General features: G+C 32.1%; 2 protein-coding genes across 2 annotated transcripts; both read left to right on the top strand.

Annotated features, from left to right (window-relative positions):
- The first annotated feature begins 187 nt into the window (after positions 1–187).
- LOC140977563 (cytochrome b561 domain-containing protein At4g18260) lies at positions 188–2114 on the top strand. The gene is made up of 4 exons (XM_073442313.1): positions 188–647; positions 750–917; positions 1351–1499; positions 1696–2114. The coding sequence occupies exons 1-4, from the start codon at positions 522–524 to the stop codon at positions 2051–2053; spliced, it is 801 nt and encodes a 266-aa protein (XP_073298414.1). The 5' UTR covers positions 188–521; the 3' UTR covers positions 2054–2114.
- A 1458-nt stretch (positions 2115–3572) lies between these two features.
- On the top strand, positions 3573–6579 carry LOC140976902 (high mobility group B protein 14). The gene is made up of 6 exons (XM_073441311.1): positions 3573–3820; positions 3909–4049; positions 5250–5307; positions 5433–5477; positions 6116–6196; positions 6303–6579. The coding sequence occupies exons 1-6, from the start codon at positions 3738–3740 to the stop codon at positions 6351–6353; spliced, it is 459 nt and encodes a 152-aa protein (XP_073297412.1). The 5' UTR covers positions 3573–3737; the 3' UTR covers positions 6354–6579.
- Positions 6580–17177: the final 10598 nt, after the last annotated feature.

Below are 17177 nucleotides of genomic sequence, written 5' to 3'. Positions count from 1 at the left end.
AATATATGTAAAATAAAAGGAATATTTCGAGAATATTCTTTTTGGCGTGAGATTTGAAGTAAATGGGTTGGGTGTGAGATTTGAAGTAAATGGGTTGGAGATGAATGTTGTATTTGATGCAGAAATCGCATTATTTTAGTGTGAAATTTGCACCAAAATAGATTTTGTGGTTGGAGATGGCCTAATGAAACAATTTCCTCTATGTAACTAAGAGTTGAAGACCATAATGAATCGATTAACTTTGTTTGAAGTAAGAAAGTTTACAACAAAGGAAAAGAAACTAGGCAATCAAAGCCCAAAAGCAAGAAAATCTTTCATAGGGAAAAAGGCAAAGGGCAGAGATCATTGCACTCTTTCCACGTACAGCGTAAAAAAGTATTCAAAATTCTTCAGCTCAACTAATATCAAAAGAAATAACCACTGAACTCAACTCACCAACTCTCTAAAAATTCATCTGAAAAATCCCAAAAGAAACTGATATTTTGCTTCTGTTTTTCCTATCTTTTTTCCACCTCTTCACAATGCATACACTTCAAAATAAGTTCTATATCATAATCTTTACTCTTCTGTTTCTTCTTAATTCTGGTGAATGCTCATCTAATGAACGGAACAAAGAAGCAAGTCATCACAAAAACATCACCAAACAAGTAACAATATCTCATCTCATTTTCTCTATACCCCTCTATGTTCAAAGAAACTCATGGGATTCACCTATGTTTTGGAACACTTTTGAGTTATAACTTCCGCAGGTGATGAATCCTCAAAAAAGATATGATATGGCCCTTCACGGGATTCTTTTATGGGCTTCGATCGGATTCTTGATGCCGGTTGGAATATTAACAATTAGAATGTCTAGCACAAAGGGCTTCAATCTCAGAAAGCACAAAATATTGTTCCATGTTCATGCAGTTTTCCAGGTAAGTGTTGTCATCTGTATTTGAGAAATTAAGCTGAAATCTTGCCTGCATTAATTCTTCAGTAAAGTGTCATAAAATCATTTTGTTACTTTATAGTACATAAGGTGGGGATAATTAAACATTTGTTTCTCTTTTCTTGATGCATAATCATGACTCCATTTGATAGTGGCCTGAAATTTGAGGTTCAAATGTTCTTTTTTAATGGCATGGGAGAGCCCACAATTAGGTAAAGACTATAATTACAACAATCCATCTTCATACCTGTAGAAGTAAGATTTTTCATGAAAAGAAAAGGATGCCTTACTTTGTTGCAATATATACAAATACAAGCACTATACTAAATTTCGAAATCCGAATGCGGAAAAAACATGCATTTTTAATGTTCATGGTGGTTTCCAACATTAATGCTTGATTTAATTTAAACAATCTGAAGGTGATTTCAGTGCTGCTAGCCACAATTGGAGCAGCTTTATCAATCAGAAATTTTGAGAATGCATTCAACAACAGTCACCAAAGAATAGGGCTAGCAATCTATGGGGCCATTTATGTACAAGTTCTTGTTGGCTTCAAAAGGCCTAAAAGGTAATTCTTGCAAATCCCTAAAAAAGATTAGTCTAAGGGTAATTCTTTCAAATTTGCTTCTTTTTTTTGCCTAAGCATGTATGCTGATCCTCTGAGAATTGAAACATCACCCCATGAAAGATCATATATAGTAAAATAAACATAATTTCGACGAATCTATCATACCGATTCAAATTACGGATTTTCTTTTTCTCAGAGGAACTAGAGATAGAAGTGGATGGTATCTTTTGCATTGGATACTTGGAACAATAATCTCTTTGGTGGGGATCTTAAACATTTACACAGGTTTACAAGCATACCATAAAAGGACATCAAATAGCTCGAAACTTTGGACTATAATTTTCACTGCTCAAATCTCATTCATGGCAATCTTGTATCTTTTTCAAGACAAATGGGATTACATGCAAAAACAAAGGATTGTAGATAATGGTGACACAATGATTTCCCAAGTTGAATTGGACAACCAAAAGGATGAGCCATCCAGGAAGAGCAGTGCACTTGGGACTCACTTTTCAAGAAATAATGCCCTCAATAAGTTGTTTCAATCAACATGAAATATTTTATGCCATGTTATTTTATAGTAGATTTTTATGCAAAATGAAATTGGTTTAAATTTACATAAATAAATAATACAATCTTAAGTTAATTTAAATTATAAATACATCAAATTGTATCAATGAACTAATGGTTTTGATAGTTATTGATTTAACTCGGGTTAAATTTCAATATGTTGAACATGTTTCATTATTTGAGTTAATGTGTACTATTTTGACATTTTTTATATTTTTTGAAAAAATATTTATTTGATTTAGTTTAAAGTACTTCATAATATAACATGTTTTCTATTTTAAATTGGGTTGGGTAGATACTACTTATACAAGTAGTGTCCTCATNATATTGCGAAGTTAATCAAAATTAAATGACACGAGATTTAATAAGATAATATTTTTTACGATTATAAAATATTAAATTTTGTTTTGAAAGTTTTGATATTGCGAAGTTAATCAAAAATTAAATGATACAAGATTCAATAAGATAATATTTTTTATGATTATAAAATATTAAAATTTAAGCATACTCTACAAAATAATGTATGATTTAAATTAAATATATGAAATGATAATTTTTTAATTAAGAAAAAAGTTTCACCAAATGCCATTACTATGCAACCCTCTTTCTTTATAAATAGTATATATTATGAAACATAATGTTTCACACAATCATTTATTATTATGAGTGGGTCTCATGTGAGACCGTCTCACGGATCTTAATCTGTGAGACGGGTCAACACTACCCATATTCACAATAAAAAGTAATACTCTTAGCATAAAAAGTAATATTTTTTCATGGATGACCCAAATAAGAGATCCGTCTCACAAATACGACTCGTGAGACCGTCTCACACAAGTTTTTGCCATATTATTTTATTAAATGTAATTTGATTTGTTTTACTCAATCGTATGTATATGAGTTTTAGTGATTGATTTTATTAAAATCTGTTTAATAATTATATAATTAATGTGCGGCTTAATGGATTAATTATAATTTTTCACATTTTTAAGATATGAGATTTGTTAAAGAGTAGATTGACATAACATACATATATGATATGTAACTATCGACATGTTCAGAAAATAAAATTATCATCAATAGACGCATTGTGTATTTTGTTTTTAAAAATAAATCTCTCACGAATATATATATTAAATGTATATAAAAGCACTATTTTTTTCTTACAAAAAATACATATATTGAGACCTTTTAAAAAACACAAAAACTCTTGTGAGACGGTCTCATGAATTAATTTTGTGTGACGAATCTTCTATTTGGATCACTCGTGAAAAAATATTACTTTTTATGCCAAAAATGTTACTTTTTATTATCAATATGTGTAGGGTTGACTCGTTTTACGAATAAAGATATGTGATACTGTCTCATAAAAGGCTAACTGAAAAAAAAAATTACCACGTTTTTACTCAAATATCTTTTCTAACTTCATATATGTTTGATTGAAATTTGCAATGAAAATAGTAAAAAAATTAGTGTTCAACAAAATAATTTATAGAAGTCGCTGACAAGGGCGCTGTGCCTGTAAGAAAGCCAAAATGGCTCAAAGGCGAATACAGTTTTTCAAACACACGCTTTCATATTATTCAGCCTCCTCTCACAGAGTCAGCAAGAGTCACCGCAAACACCACGCCGCCGTATCCAGCCGGTGGCCGTTGGCAAATCTCCGGAATGACGAATGGAAGAAAAACTCGTTCTAGTGATTCATCTTCAGCTTCTCTTTCTACCAAAATCACCTCAAGCCGAAACCACGGGTGGAAAAACTCGATAGCTTATTTCAGGGCGTTCCATTTTTCGAATTAACTAATGTTCGTGAAATTTCTTAATGTTTTTTAATCACAGGGAAACGGCACTGGCAGTGAAATCATCGAAGAGTACGAAAAAGTCCTCGAGAAAGGCCAATTGGACGAAGTCTAAGAAAAGGGGGGCAAAGTTTGAAGATATGAAGCCCAAGAAACCGCCAACAGCTTTCTTCTACTTCTTGTATGACTTTTTTGTGTGTGTGTGAATATCCTGTATATATGGCTATAACGTGCATTTATTCATACATTAGGTCAGGTTTATCTTATTACTGGATTGATTGAATTAAACAGTAATTTCCGTTGTTGGGTCACATGTTTTCCTCTAGTTTGTATGGCCAAAGTATACTAGCGGCAGCGTAGGCATTTCTGTTGAGAAATATTGGGTAGAAATGTAACTAATAGTTTGTGTTTCTTGAAGAATATTATTCGTTGTCTCTCTTTCCCTGTCATTTCCGACGAGAAATGGGATAAAAGAGAGGAAAGAAAGCGTGAATGGCTGCAAATTGGACTTGGCCATTGTTGAGCTTCAAATAAACACTGTCATTCACTTGATGTTGTGCATGAAAGCTTATGGCTATGTTTGGTTTTGTTTTCAAACAACAGTTTTTTTACACATAAAAACAAAAATGAAAGTATTATCTTGTTTTCATTTCATTTTCTAAAAGCGTATTTCCAAATCTCCTAACTAATCATTGTTTTAATTCAAATTTTCATCTCTCTTAGAAGTATGTATATGATGATATTGCATTACAATGCTATATCTTTTGCGATATTTAATTACACAAATAATGTTAAAAAATCTGCACTAATTTGATAGCTACAGTGATTTTTGTTTTAGAAACAATGAAAGCAATAATTTGTTTTATTCCTTTTCTGAAAGCAAACCTCAGGTAACTCATAGTGAATGCTAGCAGATATACTTTCGTCATCCTGCCTTCGCTTATGATGTGAAATAGTATAGGATTTCAGATTGTTTGTCCTCCTGATATGCATGAAATAAGCTTATTCTCCGGATATGAGTGAATTAAGCTGGAAATTTCCATGCAGGAATAAATTTCTAATATAGGTGTCAACAAAAAGTTTGCTGTCTATAAAAGGATGCTACCTTTTCTGTCCATATTTATTTTATTTTTGCGAGCTCAAATTTAATAACAGAGTAGGTTATGGAAGCATACGCTACATCAAGTGTTGAGTTTTGGTTCTGCCCTTACAGATTCGAGTCTTTACCAAGTTTTATGGTTCCCATTTGTTTTATTTTATTTTGTTGCATTTCGTCATTATAATTTATGGTAGTTGTAGTAGTCTGTATTTGATTCATTGTAACTCAAAGTCGAAGCTCCATGTTTGTTTTTTTGTGTTAACATGAGTATAATTTTTCCAGGGAAGATTTTCGTAAGGAATATCAGGAACAGAATCCAGACGTCAAGTCAATGCGAGATGTATGGGGGTGGCAACTTGATTTGACCAAATACTTTACTTATTTTTTAATTAAAGTTTAGGTCATAGATTATATTGCTTTATTATTTTCACGTCCATATAATTTTGCATCTAATTTTTGCTTTAGATTGGGAAGGCGTGTGGACAAAAGTGGAAAACAATGACGTACGAGGTATTTTTCATCCTTTTTCTTATATTTGGATATATTTTTTTTCCTTCTAATAGCATTTTATGGAAAATGCCTATGGCATTCTGTTCTTGTAATATTTATCTTAATAAAAGAAAAAATTTCTTTCTTTCTTCTTCCCTTTTTTTAATTAATCTTCTGATGCTTTAGTAGTGTGAGGATGAAGAGAGGCTTGTGTTTAATTTCTTAGGCATCTTTAATTGTGCAAATGTGATCATTATAGTTCAAACTCGGGAAATATTACTCATAATCATGATCATGCTTTTTGTTTTTTTTTTAAAAATTATGGTCCATGCTTTATGTTGAGTTTAATGCCTTAGAAATTGCCAGAAATGATGTTATATCTCGATTTCCATCATCAATACTAGAAAAGGTCAAAAGTGTTGAATGGTGCTTGCTTGTGTTCTGTATTTCCTTGTTGGACACTGTCCTGTGTGACCATGTTATTGATAGTTTCAACTTTTGAATTTTTAATCCTTTAGACGATAAGGGTTTCAAGAATATGAACTTGTTGATTTGTGGCAACAACCAATTCTGGAATCGAATTCTTTTTTAATATGCGACCTGAGAATAATATGACGAGTACAAAAAACAATAACTGATTTACGCCGTGCTTATCGTAGGAAAAGGTGCATTATTATGATGTTGCTACCAAGAAACGGGCCGAATTTGATACAGCTATGGCAGACTTTGTTAAAAGAAAGGTAAATTTTAAGCCTCTAGATATGTTTTCATGCTAAATGGTACACCACGCTTGGACTATATCTATCATAATTGTGATTTTATCCTCTCAAGAAAAACAATCTGCAGGAAAGTGGGAGGTTTGAAGAGGACGATGATGACTCAGAGTTTGGTGGGTGACTATTTAGGCATTATTCACTACAAAGCTGCCTCAAATGATGTATATTATTTGCAATTGGTGGTTCAGAACGTCTCTAACTCTGTATATGTATTGCCCGACTCTTGTACATTACTGCACGAAATGTGAGATGTATCAACTAATTATCAGAAAATGTAATCAAACCCATAATTGTCTGACGACAATTTGCGGAGTATAGGGTATCCTAAAGTTGATTCATCTTGAGTATTTAACTTGGTGAAGGAAAAGTTGAGGAAAGAGCCATTGTATCGTCCAGTTACAATGATGAAAGATAAACAGAGAGAGTGAAATCGAATAGAGATAGATGGAGGGATCGGTGGAAACATGCACCGTAATTCTTATTCTCAAAGTGATTAGGTTACAATGTTTAAATAAAGAAACAAAGTGATAAGATAAACCAATCCTAGGAATTTAAAATACAAAGATAACATAATAAAAAATCCTATGAACTAATAAAAGATAAGATGAGATATGTTGGTTAATATGAGATATTTTGTTCAACACTCCCCCTCAAGGTGGGTCGTATAGATTTATCATTCCCAGCTTGGAAGATAATTCAGCAAATGTGGGACGGAACATAGCCTTTGTCAGTATGTCAGCTAGTTGAAGTTGACAAGGAACGTAGGTGACAGTAATAATCCCATCTTCAATTTTTTCGCTAATGAAGTGACGGTCTACCTCAACATGTTTCGTCCTATCATGGTGTACCGGATTCTTGGATATGCTGATGGCTGCTTGATTGTCACATAACACTTCAACTGGGGAATTTTCTTACACTTTTAACTCTGTTAACAATCTTCTGAGCCACATCCCCTCACATATCCCATGGGCCAATGCCCGAAATTCAGCTTCAGCACTACTGCGGGCAACGACAGGTTGTTTCTTACTTCTCCACGTTACAAGGTTTCCCCATACAAATGTACAATATCCTGACGTCGAGCGTCGGTCTGTAGTGGATCCAGCCCAATCAGCATCGCTGTATACCCTAGTTCTTCGGTCGGTAGTCTTGCTAAATAGGATTCCTTTACCAGCGGACCCTTTGAGGTATCTCAATACTCGATATGCAGCAGCCATATGTTCCTCGGTTGGTTTGTTCATGAATTGACTGATAACACTAACCACAAATCCAATATCTTGTCGTGTATGTGCCAGATATATTAATTTTCCCACTAGTCTTTGATATCTTCCTTTGTCTACTAAGAGATCGTCCCCTTTGTCACCAAGTTTGACATTCGGATCCATCGGAGTGTCTGTAGGCTTACACCCTAACATTCCTGATTCTTTCAGAAGATCAGTAACATATTTGCGTTGAGAAATAAATATTCCATCAGAAGATCTGGCTACTTCCATTCCTGAAAGTATTTGAGATGTCCAAGGTCTTTCATCTCAAATTCCCTACTGAGGAGGAGTTTCACATGATTGATTTCTTCTTTATGATTCCTTGTTAGTACAATGTCATCCATATAAACAATAAGAATTGAACTTTTACCTTCCCTAGAGTGTTTCACAAATAAGGTGTGATCGGTCTGACATTGAGAGTAGCCATCGTTTTTTAACACTTTCATGAATCAATAAAACCAAGCTCTAGGAGATTGTTTGAGTCCATACAGGGACTTCCGCAACCTGCACACCTTGTTAACCGGTATGTGAGATTCAAAGCCAGGAGGTATTTTCATGAAGACTTTTTTCTCAAGATCACCATTAAGAAATGCATTTTTGACATCAAGTTGGTACAATGGCCAGTCAAGGTTAACAGCGAGTGATAGGAGGACTCGGACAGTGTTAAGTCTAGCAACAGGAGCAAATGTTTCTTGGTAGTCGATGCCGTATGACTGAGTATATCCCTTGGCTACAAGTCGAGCTTTTAATCGTTCTATACTCCCATCAGATTTATGTTTGACTGTGAAAATCCACTTGCACCCAACCGGTTTTTTTCCTGATGGAAGATCAGTGATGTCCCATGTGTTGTTCTTTTCTAATGCCTTTATTTCATCAAAGACAGCAATTTTCCATTTTGGATCATTTAAGGCATCTTCTATAGTGGAGGGAATCTGAACCTGATCTAGATTGGAAAGAAAGGCACAATATGCAGGTGAAAAACGCTTAAATGAGACGAAGTTGCCTATAGGATGTTGTGTGCATGATCGAGTTCCTTTTCGTAGTGCAATAGGCCTTTCATCAAGATTATCAACAAGCTCACTGTTGTTCATCACATGAGTATCAGTAAGGGTTAATTCTTGTGAGTGTGTACCTGGATTTATCATTGGGGAGATGTCATCAGCAGCCTGAATTTGTGCGGGCATTTGTATAGTCTCTTGATGATGCTTTCTACGAGAATATGTGTGAATTGGCTCATGGAGGTTAAGTTTCTATGATCCGGAGGTGAGTCTATTGGTGTAGTAATAGATGTGAGATGCTCTATATGAGGGATGGATGGGAATGTGGGTTCCCAACTGCTTTGTTCATTGATGGTTGACTCCTCCTGAAAGGAAGAGCCGGGGTAGAATGGCTGAGATTCAAAGAACGTGACATCCATAGAAGTGTAGTATTGTTTCGTGGCGGGTGAGTAGCATTTGTACCCTTTCTGGCGTGGAGAATAGCCAAGAAAGATGCATTTGCTAGCACGAGGTTCAAGTTTATTACGGTGATGTGAGTGTATGTGGACAAAAGACGAACAACCAAACACTTTAAGAGGAATATCATGGATTAAATGAGGAGAAGGATAAGTTTATAGGAGGGTCTGGATGGGAGTTTTAAATTGCAGTATCCTTGAGGGCATTCTATTTATGAGATAAGTGGCAGTTAATATCGCATCACCCCAATGGTAATTAGGAACATTTGAGGTAAAGAGTAATGCACGAGCAACCTCAAGAAGATACAATGGCTCAGAGACTTCGTTTTGTTGAGGGGTATACACACACGAGCTTTGGTGAATAATCCCATGTGATTGCAGATAACTCCCCAGCACATAGTTGAAATAATCACGGGCCCTATCAATGCGTAGCACACGAATATGAGACGAAAATTGGGTTTTGATCATTGAATGGAAATGTTTAAAGATCTGAGTACTTTCGGATTTATTTTTCATGAGGAAGACCCACGATAGTCGTGTGTGATCATCGATAAATAAGATAAACCAACGAGTCCCGTTAAGGTTGGGGTTGTTGGATGGCCCCCAAATATCACTATGGATAAGAGAGAATGGCGAAGATGGTTTATAACAATTGGGTCTAAAAGTTGTGCGAGTGTGTTTTGAAAACTGACATATATCACAATTAAATGGAATCGACATTTTATTACGAAATAAATCCGGAAACAATTTCTGAAGATACAATGGATTTGGATGACCTAAACGGTAGTGCCATAAAACAATATCCTTGATCTTATTAGAACTTAAAGCAGAAACAGAAACAGAGTGAGGTACTGATTGTGAGGCAGATGGTTGGTCCGAGGCCGCATCAGTCTTGAGAATGTACAATCCCCCAGAAAGTTCAGCACTGCCAATCGTCTTCCCCGATGCCACATCCTGGAACACACAAGAATTACCCAAAAACTTAGTCAGGCAGCCAAGCTCATGATTCAATTTACTAACAGACAGTAAATTACAAGCAAGATCGGGTACAAACAAAACTGAATGAAGACATATATCCTTAGTTAATTGAATGGAGCCACAACCAGTCACGGTGGATAGAGAACCATTGGCTATTCGTACTGTGTTAGGGGCGTTGCACTGCTGGAAATTATGAAAGTAGTTGAGGCACCCAGTCATATGGTCAGATGCGCCCGAGTCAATTATCCAACAGGATGACATATCATGCTGTGAAGATGTAAATGAGGCAATACCTGAATGGGCCATATTACCAGTGCTGCTGAGAGACGGAATGGGTGTGACAGGAGGCTGTCCAAACAACTTCTGGAGAGCATCAAGTTGCTCCTTCGTGAAAGGTTGTTGCTCTGAAGTTGGAGGATCAACAGCAGCTGTGTTCTCACGTCGTTCTCTTGCTGGTTTCCAATCGGCAGGCTTCCCATGAATTTTCCAGCATGTATCCAGTGTATGTGTAGATTTTCGGCATTTTGGACACCATGGACGACTTTGCTTGGACTGGCCATTGCCGGGTGAATTTGGAATCATGCGCATACCACCAGTAGAGTCATCGCTTGGTGGAGGGAAGCGATGTTGGGCAGCCAGGGTAGATGCGTCCACAGAGGAAGGAAAATCTGTCGTTGTCAACATAATCTTCCGACGGCTCTCTTCATGCCGAACAACAGAAAAAACACCTCGATGGCTTGGTAAAGGTTTAGTGCCCAGAATTCTCCCCCGTACGTCGTCGAGTGATGGGTTGAGGCCAGACAGAAACCTAAATATCCGCTGTTGCTCAACAACACCACGAAATCGGTCACCATCTGCTGGACACTCCCACTCATGTACTTCGAAGAGATCTAATTGCTGCCATAGACGAGTAAGAGTGTTGAAGAAATCAGTGACCGAAGACTTGCCTTGGCGGAGATCTTGCAACCGGCATTCAATAGCAAATAATTCGGAGGTATTATCTTTGCTGGAGTATGTATCTCTTGCAGCGTCCCAAATTTCCTTGGCACTGCTATAGAGGAGGAAATTCTCTCCTATCTCGGTTGTCATGGAATTTATTAACCATGACATAACCATGCAATTCTCTGAATTCCACGTCCGAGATTTCGGATCCTCAGAGGCTGGACATAGTGCTTCACCGGACAAGAAACCATCTTTCCCACGGCCACATATAAAGAGTCTGACAGATTGAGACCACTGTAAATAATTCTTGCCATTCAATCGATGACAAGTGATTGGTACCGACGGAAAATCAATTGCCGAGGGATTGGATTCTGGTGGCAGGGATATTTTTGGAGTTGCCATGCCGTGTTTGGTCATCTATAATCCGATGGCTCTGATACCATGAAATAGAACAGAGATAGATGGAGGGATCGATGGAAACATGCACCGTAATTCTTATTCTCAAAGTGATTAGGTTACAATGTTTAAATAAAGAAACAAAGCGATAAGATAAACCAATCCTAGGAATTTAAAATACAAATATAACATAATAAAAAATCCTATGAACTAATAGAAGATAAGATGAGATATGTTGGTTAAGATGAGATATTTTGTTCAACAGAGAGTATGGAGTGAATCTTAAATATCACAAAGCTTGAACGAATAAAAAAATGGCAACACATGAGATTCATGGAACTGAGAATATGAATAGGTCATATGTTAAGTTGTCATAATATTGTCACATTATTAAAGAAACAAATCCTGGAAGCTATGCAAAATGTGAGATCGATCCAACGAATAATCGATTTACACGATTTTTCATTTGTTTTCACGTGTGCTTTGTTGGTTTTGTTCGTGGTTGTTGTCCATCAATATTTTTGAATAAGAATCACATTAAGAACAACTACAAAAGAAGTATTTTTTTAGTTGATGTGAACAATTATACAAATGATGATATTGTCACATTGACATATGCAGTTGTGTATGCAGAAAATAATTGCAACTGAGAATGATTTTGTTATCGATTAAAATATGTTATAACTTCATAACGCGTCATGGTATTCCATAACTATACTTGTTTCTATGATAGACATCATAAAGACTATTCAATTTGTGTTCCGTGGTAGTCATTAACTTTTATTGCCTAAAACATTTGCCTATTGTTGCTATGATAGACAATACTTGTATTCAAATTATGACCATGATGCACCAAAGACGATAATCATAATTGGTGATTGATCAAGAATTAATCCCTATAAAAGATGAGGATGTTGCCATTGCATGTGTTAAATCCCGCATATTGAAGGTCCATAGGTCACGTGGATCGATGTTTAATTGAGGTGATGGATGATGATAAAACTTTTGTTGTTGATTTGAATTCATGGAGTTTTTATGTCGAGGTTGTCAAATCTATAGAATTCCTTGCAAGAATACGTGTGCTTGTATATAATCGAAGTTGTTATCAATTTTGTGACAAACATTTTAGGTTTGAAACATACTGTGAAAGTTACAAAGTCGCCATCAATTCGATCCCAACATTTGACATGTACGAGGGCTATCATGATTATGGAGCTACAATTTGTGCTCCTACGATGCTTAGTCAACCATGGCGTAGAAGATCTGTGAGGATCCTTCTCAAGTTGAAACAGTGTGTGACAAAGTGTCGGAGATGTAATATGAAAAAACATAATAGACGTACCTGCAAAGAAGCATCGGATAATTAGTTGATGATATTGTATTTTTCAATGTACTTTTATAATTACTTTTACTAGAATATTTACGTAATAATTAAGCATGCATATCTATTATCTATTACTATTATAAATATATGAGTTTGAATTGTGAGCTTACTTTTTTACCCTTTTATTTATTTTATAATTTGTCATCTTCGTTTGGTTATTTAAGTAATTTTTTATGTTAATTTAATATGTTAATTAATAGTGTACTTAACTTTCATTTGTGAATTTTCTTTTTTATCCTTTCATTTGTTTTATATTTTTCATGTTCATGGGGTTTTTAAGTAATTTTTCATGTTAGTTAATATGATAATTAATAGTGTACTTAACTCAATCAAATTAATTATTATTTTGATTTATTTATAAATTTATCATAATGTTATACATTTAAAAAAATTGCTACTATTACTAACATCTATTTTATTTTATTTCTATTACTATTATAAATATGTGACTTTTATTTGTAAACTTCATATTTTATCGTTTTGTTTATTGTCATTTTTCATATTAGATGTATGAGTTTGAATTGTGAGCTTACTTTTTTACCCTTTTATTTATTTTATAATTTGTCATCTTCATTTGGTTATTTAAGTAATTTTTTATGTTAATTTAATATGTTAATTAATAGTGTACTTAACTTTCATTTGTGAATTTTCTTTTTTATCCTTTCATTTGTTTTATATTTTTCATGTTCATGGGGTTTTTAAGTAATTTTTCATGTTAGTTAATATGATAATTAATAGTGTACTTAACTCAATCAAATTAATTATTATTTTGATTTATTTATAAATTTATCATAATGTTATACATTTAAAAAAATTGCTACTATTACTAACATCTATTTTATTTTATTTCTATTACTATTATAAATATGTGACTTTTATTTGTAAACTTCATATTTTATCGTTTTGTTTATTGTCATTTTTCATATTAGTTTAATATGATAATTAATAGTGTATTTTACTCAATCAATTTAATTATTATTTTTATTTTACTTTGTAAACTTACTATTTTACCCTTTTTTGGTTTTATAATTTGTATAATGTGCATGATGTTCTTTAAGTTATTTTCTACGTCNGATTATTAATAGAGCACTTAACTCAATCAAGCTATTTATTATTTTAATTTTACTTTTATTTTAAATTTAAATTTTACTTTTATTTTTAAATTTAAATTTAATTACTTTAATTTATACAATGACATCAAATTAATAGAAAATCACTCTCATAATGTTATACATTAAAAAAATTATTAATATTATGAACATTAAAGTAATAATAGGAAGACGAATGGAGATGAGTGACATTGAAAAAAATTAAATAATTAAAAAATATTAAGGTCATATAAAACATCTTCTTCCTATTTAAAATAGAGTATTTTAAGGNGTATTGATCATGTTGTGTTTTGATTCTTTATGTGATTTGTTTAGTCACCGAAAGAAAATATAAAACAAAACCATATATCCCACAAAAATGATTATTTTTAATTTTTTTCCTTGAGATATTTTGTTAATTTTAAACACATAATGCATGTTTTCAGTTTGCTTAGATTACTTAGTTTGAAGCGACTTACAAAATATTAAAAATGATGAAATGTTTCTTCGTTTTTAGCTTATCATCTTCATTTGGTTCTTTAAAGTAATTTTCTATGTTAGTTTAATATGTTAATTAATAGTGTGCTTAAATTTTATTTGTGAGTTTTCTTTTTAACGCTTTCATTTGTTTTATATTTTGTCATGTTCATGGGGTTCTTTAAGTCATTTTTCATGTTAGTTTAATATGATAATTAATAGTGTACTTAACTCAATCAAATTAATTATTTTTTTGATTTTACTTATAAATTTATCATAATGTTATACATTTAAAAAATTGCTAATATTACTAACATCTATTTTATTTTATTTCATTATTATAAATATGTGACTTTTATTTGTAAACTTCCTATTTTACCGTTTTGTTTATTGTCATTTTTCATATTAGTTTAATATGATAATTAATAGTGTATTTAACTCAATCAAATTAATTATTATTTTTATTTTACTTTGTAAATNTGATCATTTTGTGTTCTTGCAATGAGATGAGTTTTTTAACATATCATTACATGTTTTGGTGTTATATGTCGTTTGTATTGATCATGTTGTGTTTGGATTCCTTATGTGATTTGTTTGTTCACCGAAAGAAAATATAAAACAAAACCATATATCCCACAAAAATGATTATTTTTAATTTTTTTTCCTTGATATATTTTGTTAATTCTTAAACACATAATGCATGTTTTCAGTTTGCTTAGATTACTTAGTTTGAAGCGACTTACAAAATATTAAAAATGATGAAATGTTTCTTCGTTTTTAGCTTATATCTCAGAATATAAAGAGATAATATTTTTTTATTTATTGGGACAAATGTATTTCCAGACTTCTGTCTATAAATCAGTATTCAAAATTTTTACAACATTATTATATTCTCTATTCAAATTTTTTTTATTTAAATTGATTGAAAGTATTTGAATTTGAGTTTTTATGTGCTTGATTATATTATTTTTGTAGTATTATTTATTGTGAAATTAATAGATGGACTAAAAAAATTAGTGGATCTATGAGTCCTCTGGTGGACGACAAACATGGATAAATTGTTAAAAGAGATAATATCAAGTAGATTTTTTGTATACGATTTTGTTCTACTTAAATGATTATGCATGATTCTAAATTTTAATTGATCAGAAGTTAACGTATGTTTTGTCGTTGCCAGATATATTTTGTCAACGGTCTAATATTTTTCTTTGATTTAAGGAAAATTATGTGACTTCGTATTATATTTTTATTTCTTAAGGTTTTATTAAAGGATTTTTCATGATGATTTTGAGGCACCATTTTTTCCTTTGTGTGTTTTTTTAAAAAGTAAAATATTTATGAAACCATGACGTTAGTAAGGCGCCTTCTCTTTATTTGAAAAAAATATTGAAAAATTTATAAAAATTTTGAATAATATGAGTTAGTATTTAATTTGAGAGTGATTTATGCTTTTTGTTGCTCGTATATACTTCAATTTCTTTGTTATTGTACTAAATAAATTATTTTTGAACTTTGAGTTATCATTTTTTTATGGAGGTTGTTTGTGTCATGAATTTTTTAAATTCATTTTGTTTAGTATTGTTGGCGGCAATTGATTTTTCTGATATTCTATTATTTGTCTTGTTGTTTATATGAAAATATGTATGAGGGTACACCAATCAAAGCCACATATTTTGGGTCTTATGTTCTACGAAGAGGGTAATATATGATTTCTGTTAATTATATAATTTATTGGTTCTTCATACATGTAGTTAAGAAATGAATCAAATTTTGAACAAAAAATTTATGACAAACATAGTGGATGAAAAAAACATGTTAAAAAAAATAATGTTGCATATTACTATGCCCCTATTTCTGTATGATATAATTCAAACACATTTTTTTAGATATTTGAAATTAGGTCTAACTAAGTGACATAAAACATATACATATATATTTGAAGGCGTATTTAAAGCAAAATATTAAGATCAAGAATGATTCATATTTAAATTTCAACGCAGCACAATGAAGAAGAAATTGAAAAATTGTATGTGTAAACCTTTAAGGGTTATATAGTGATTATGTTGCTACTTCATGGTTTGCAACATATTGATGCCATATAAAATATCAATATTTCTCAAAGAATAAACAAAAAGAAAAAATTCTTCATTCAGAAAAAGAAATACATGAAAAAAAATTGTGTATAATTCTCATTCTATTTTTAATGGTTTGAGAACAATTCTAAAGCTTTGTGGACACAATATATCAATTTTGTGCATTTTTAATAAATTGAGACATTGAGCCGGTTGCACTTTATTTCTTCCAATATTATATCGATAGATTTCGAGGTGGCTAAGAGGTTGTTTTTGTCTATTTTTTTAGTTAAAGTGGCTAACAAACTAATTCATGAGATATATGATGGTAACATAGAGAACTACTCGCCAAATAAATTTAGTTAGCCGAATAGTGAAATTCAAATTGAATTATACAATATTTCATCAAATTAATTTTGTCTATTATAAGATGCTCATGAAATCTAAACAGTTGTTTTATTAGATGAGATATTGAATAAGACAAATACTTTGATATATATATTTGAATGATATCTCATATACATATCTTAATTACGTTATCCGTGTCCTTCTCAAGATTTTTAAAATACAATAATTAATTTTATATGTCGTTCCACAATATATAAAATATTATAAAACAAAATGTAAACTCGATAGAATAAAATTTGTTTTGTTTATGAGATTGAAACTATATCATCTCCATGATATGATGCACGCAATCATTGTTCCAAATCTTCTAAAAAATGACGAAAGAAATGACTTTCCTGAATTGCGTCAAATTAAACGATGACACAGTTCTAAGATATAGTCATTTGAAAAGATTTTCAAGTTTTTTTCTCACACAGATTGAGAAATAATCGTTAAAAATTTATTAAACTTATAGCTATATGTTGATAATATTTATACTAAATATATAA

This window comes from Primulina huaijiensis, chromosome 5, assembly GCF_012295235.1.
Source record: "Primulina huaijiensis isolate GDHJ02 chromosome 5, ASM1229523v2, whole genome shotgun sequence".
NCBI classification, from domain to species: domain Eukaryota; kingdom Viridiplantae; phylum Streptophyta; class Magnoliopsida; order Lamiales; family Gesneriaceae; genus Primulina; species Primulina huaijiensis.
This window is presented reverse-complemented; position numbering and strand designations above follow the sequence as displayed.

Coding starts and splice junctions, on each gene's coding strand:
- LOC140977563 (XM_073442313.1), top strand. CDS start 522: ATGCATACACTTCAAAATAAGTTCTATATCATAATCTTTACTCTTCTG. Junction 648..749: donor ACAAAAACATCACCAAACAA/GTAACAATATCT, acceptor TAACTTCCGCAG/GTGATGAATCCTCAAAAAAG. Junction 1,500..1,695: donor GGCTTCAAAAGGCCTAAAAG/GTAATTCTTGCA, acceptor TCTTTTTCTCAG/AGGAACTAGAGATAGAAGTG.
- LOC140976902 (XM_073441311.1), top strand. CDS start 3,738: ATGACGAATGGAAGAAAAACTCGTTCTAGTGATTCATCTTCAGCTTCT. Junction 3,821..3,908: donor ACCTCAAGCCGAAACCACGG/GTGGAAAAACTC, acceptor TTTTAATCACAG/GGAAACGGCACTGGCAGTGA. Junction 4,050..5,249: donor ACAGCTTTCTTCTACTTCTT/GTATGACTTTTT, acceptor TAATTTTTCCAG/GGAAGATTTTCGTAAGGAAT.